At 31.9% G+C, this 3,748-nt stretch overlaps 1 protein-coding gene across 1 annotated transcript; it reads left to right on the plus strand.

Moving 5' to 3' along the window:
- The first annotated feature begins 488 nt into the window (after nt 1–488).
- LOC128031905 (uncharacterized) lies at nt 489–3,357 on the plus strand. Its single transcript, XM_012611866.2, has 6 exons — nt 489–744; nt 857–917; nt 1,059–1,258; nt 1,339–1,445; nt 2,009–2,302; nt 3,038–3,357. The coding sequence occupies exons 1-5, from the start codon at nt 688–690 to the stop codon at nt 2,298–2,300; spliced, it is 717 nt and encodes a 238-aa protein (XP_012467320.2). The 5' UTR covers nt 489–687; the 3' UTR covers nt 2,301–2,302; nt 3,038–3,357.
- The last annotated feature ends 391 nt before the right edge of the window (nt 3,358–3,748 follow it).

A 3,748-nucleotide genomic window follows, 5' to 3' on the forward strand; every position in this document is an offset into this window, starting at 1 on the left:
TATAACTTAATAATTAATTACAAGATTTAATCATTTTTTATTATTAAAATATACGATATTTATTTTGAGAGTACTTGATTTTTTATAAAATTTAATTTATAAAAAATAATAAATGTTTTATAAAATCACTTAACTAATAATTTTTAACAGACAAAATAAAAAATTTTTAGCAGAGCAAAACAGCGTCGTTTTGTTCAAAATAAAATAATTTTTTACGGCGTTAAGCAATAGAGGCATTTTTTGTCAAAAAATTAAAAAATGGCGCCACTTATAAATTTTCCCCCCTGAAATCTTCCCCGCCTAAAATCCCTAATTTCCCCCTTGAAACCCCCAACTTTACAAACACACCATCCTTTAAAACTTTTAACTCCATGCCCATTGCTATGTTTTCTTCTTCCCTATATTTTTTTTTTCTGATGAGACTCTTAATCTTTACATACAACAGGTCTTTTCTTCCCTATATTTTTTTCTGATATTATATGTATATATATATGGAGTAGCAAAGTTTTGATTTATTATGGTATGGGGGGTTTTGATTTGTTTTCTAATGGGAAAAGGAAATGATAATTGACAGGAACTTTGTGATACTAGGAGGAGAGGAGGGGTTCCAAATGCTCGTTGATGCCTTGGTTTGGGATTCAGACGCCTTACGTTGTTGCATATTGCATCATGTTCCTTTAACTGGCCATGCTTGTCTTTGGGAATCATGGATCACTTAATCTCCTGGGAATGTTAAAATCAGAAGTAACTAATATTTCTCATCCATTTTCTAAGCATTTTCAGCTGTGTTTTTTTTTTTGTTTCTATTATAAATCTTACAGGCAGAGAAGGTATTCAACCAGGACATGTTTTTCAGGTAGACTGTCAAATATGTTGGAGAGCCAATGACCCACTTGAAATCCATTGCTTCCTCTGCGGTATTTCTTCTTCCCCGGTGCTGCTCTTCGTAAATCAAATTTAATGAAGATTTACTTAGATTTCTTCAATTTTGTTGATTATATCTTTGAACGCAGATTCATAATTAAATATCTTCGTTTTCGTTGATTATATCGTTGAAGAGCAGCTGAAGAAAAGCCTGTCTTCTGTTCAAATAAATGGAGGTGAAAGTTTAAATGTGCAACACAATAAGAGCTCTACTTCTGTTCAAATAAATGGAGGTGAAACTATAAATGTTGGAGTGGAGGTAGCTAATTCGGAAGTAGAATACATTGAATCTGAGAACTTAAGTGATCTAGAAGATGTTGATACATGTCTTAAGGTATAATTTACTTTCAGTTTACACTTCAATTTCTAATATTTGGTGTACTGTTTGCTGATTTGCATATATACCTATTTCAGAAGCTCTTACCTGGACTTGACTCTAAAGATTGGATTCTGGTTGTTGAAACACTCAATAATGTTCGTCGATTATCAATATTCCATGAGGAAACAATGCATAGTATGTTGTAAGTCTCCAATTCTTACTTGGTTATCTGACTAGAAAGACTAGAGAATCGGGTGTCTTAGATTTAATTTGACTAGTGCATTGTAAGTATGTGCTCAGAAGGGCTTGTTTTACAGAGTCAAGTTCAAGGGGTACTATGGTCGTAGTGTTCCACGTCTGGTAGGCAGTTGGGATCTGATATCCTTACTGCTATTTTATTTATCTGGAAGGAAGTCCATTTTTTTTTCCAGTCTTAATCATGTTCAATTTGTTTCATTGGTTTGGATGGTACCGTTGTTTGTTATATTTGCAGCAACATAGTTCATATAGATTTCTATTAACTAAGTTCATTTAAAGTAGTTAGCGTCTAGCTATATATGGGTCTTTTTGGTATATGTGGTTTACAAAGCTACTGTTTTTTTCCCTTTTTATCCCACCACTTTTTCATGCATACTGATGATTATTTGGATATCAACCTTTTGATATCCTTGTTCACTTATTTTCATGATTGTTTGCTTTATTTTATAGGATTTGATAGATGTCCTGTCGTATTTTATGAATTTCCTTTTTTTTATTCATTTGATTTTATCTGGGTGTTGAGGGAATTAAAGAATATGGAATTGACAAATTGATACAAGTAGCTGCATCCCAACTAAGCGACCAGCTCCCAGAGTCACGGGAGGCTGCTCGAACCCTTCTTTTGGAGCTGCAAACTGTATATGAGAAGTCCTACGGTCTCTCAACTGTAGTATCTGAGAATCCAAAGATGGGCTCTTCGGAGAACTTTTGTCTGTCAAAGCTCTCTCCTTTAAGTGCACAAGCAGTGCTTTGTGTGACAACAAACATCGCTCGGGAAGGTCTCGTTATTGATTCCTAACGGTGAGCTTTATATCGACCATATATGAGTTTGTAGCAAGTAATGTCTTCTTTTTAATTTTGGCCACAAATATATGAGCTTTAATGAGCAGAGTCTACAGTTACCTATTATTGTTTTGGCTTTGGTTTTGTCTTTTTTCCTTGTAAATTCTCTTGAATCATCGTCTCCCATCTTGGTTAGGAAATTAGTCGGATTGGAATTGAAATCGAATTAATGATATTCTTTGCATATGGTTCCCGAAAATAGTATACATTTGCTTCAGCTTTCCTTCTTCTTTTTTTGCGCTTAATCTTATAGCTGAATGTTCTATCATATATGTTACATAATACAGTGTATACATGCTCTGAACTGATGACATATAATGGTGTTATTGTTTGCTAGTCTAATTTATTAAATCTTCACTCTCTATTTATATATATATATATTTAGAAATGAGGTATGATGTTTTAAACATATGACAAGAAGTTTTAATTTTTTTAATATACTTGTATTATATATAGATATAGATATATGTATGTATCTAATATACCCATGTTAAATCTGGGTAACGTGTCTAAGAGTTTGGGTTTAGTTTAGAAGTCTTTATCATATGTTCACGTCTTTTTAACATCTTTAACGTGTCTAACGATATAGATATATATGTACGTATGTATCTAATATATATATTTTATTTTTAACATCTCTCTTGTTTACCAAGTTTGTTGGTTTATCTGATCATTTCGTTTTGCATCCTTTAGATATTGAAGGTGTAGCAGAGGATTCAATCTCTTCAAGCTGGAAAAGCCAAGGCTTAGCACTTCTTCAAGTGGAATGTTATTTAATGTTTCATTCCATGGTCGTTTATATTAGTCAGAACTTGAATTTGGAGTTATTGAAATAGGGTTTTATAGCTACTTTGTGTACTAGCTTCTTTAACCATGATTATTAATTATTACGTGTTTTGTAGCTTCTTTTATAATTAGCCGAGTTAATATAGATCAGACAAACTGTGAGGTAGATTGCTCATTTATTTAAACATAATATTTAAATTCTAAATTTAAATTCATTAATTTTTATATTTAGTTTTAAAGTTAAAATTTTAATAGAAAATTTAATTTAATTAATATTTTTTATCCTTAATATATATATATTTTAAAGTTTAAGTTTCAAAAACAAAACATAATATAATATTTATCATAGAAATAAATATTATTTAATTAAAATATTTTTTAAAGGTCATGTTTTTAGTGGCGTTTGTAGAAAAAGCGCCTCTAAAGGTCTTGTTCTTTAGCGTCGTTTATGGAAAAAGCGTCGTTAAAGGTCATGTTCTATAGAGGCGTTTGTGGGAAAAATGCCGCTAAAGGTCTTTATCTTTAGCGGCGTTTGTAGAAGAAGCGCCGTTAAAGGTCTTGTTCTTTAGCGGTGTTTTTGAGAAAGCGCCGCGAAAGGTCTTGTTCTATAGCGGCGTT

This window comes from Gossypium raimondii, chromosome 1, assembly GCF_025698545.1.
Source record: "Gossypium raimondii isolate GPD5lz chromosome 1, ASM2569854v1, whole genome shotgun sequence".
NCBI classification, from domain to species: Eukaryota; Viridiplantae; Streptophyta; class Magnoliopsida; order Malvales; family Malvaceae; genus Gossypium; species Gossypium raimondii.

What these genes read in the sequence shown, in the direction of transcription:
- LOC128031905 (XM_012611866.2), top strand. Translation starts at nt 688, where the DNA reads ATGCTTGTCTTTGGGAATCATGGATCACTTAATCTCCTGGGAATGTTA. An exon ending in AATCCATTGCTTCCTCTGCG is followed by an intron (nt 918 to 1,058) that starts GTATTTCTTCTT and finishes ATATCGTTGAAG; the next exon opens with AGCAGCTGAAGAAAAGCCTG. An exon ending in ATGTTGATACATGTCTTAAG is followed by an intron (nt 1,259 to 1,338) that starts GTATAATTTACT and finishes TACCTATTTCAG; the next exon opens with AAGCTCTTACCTGGACTTGA.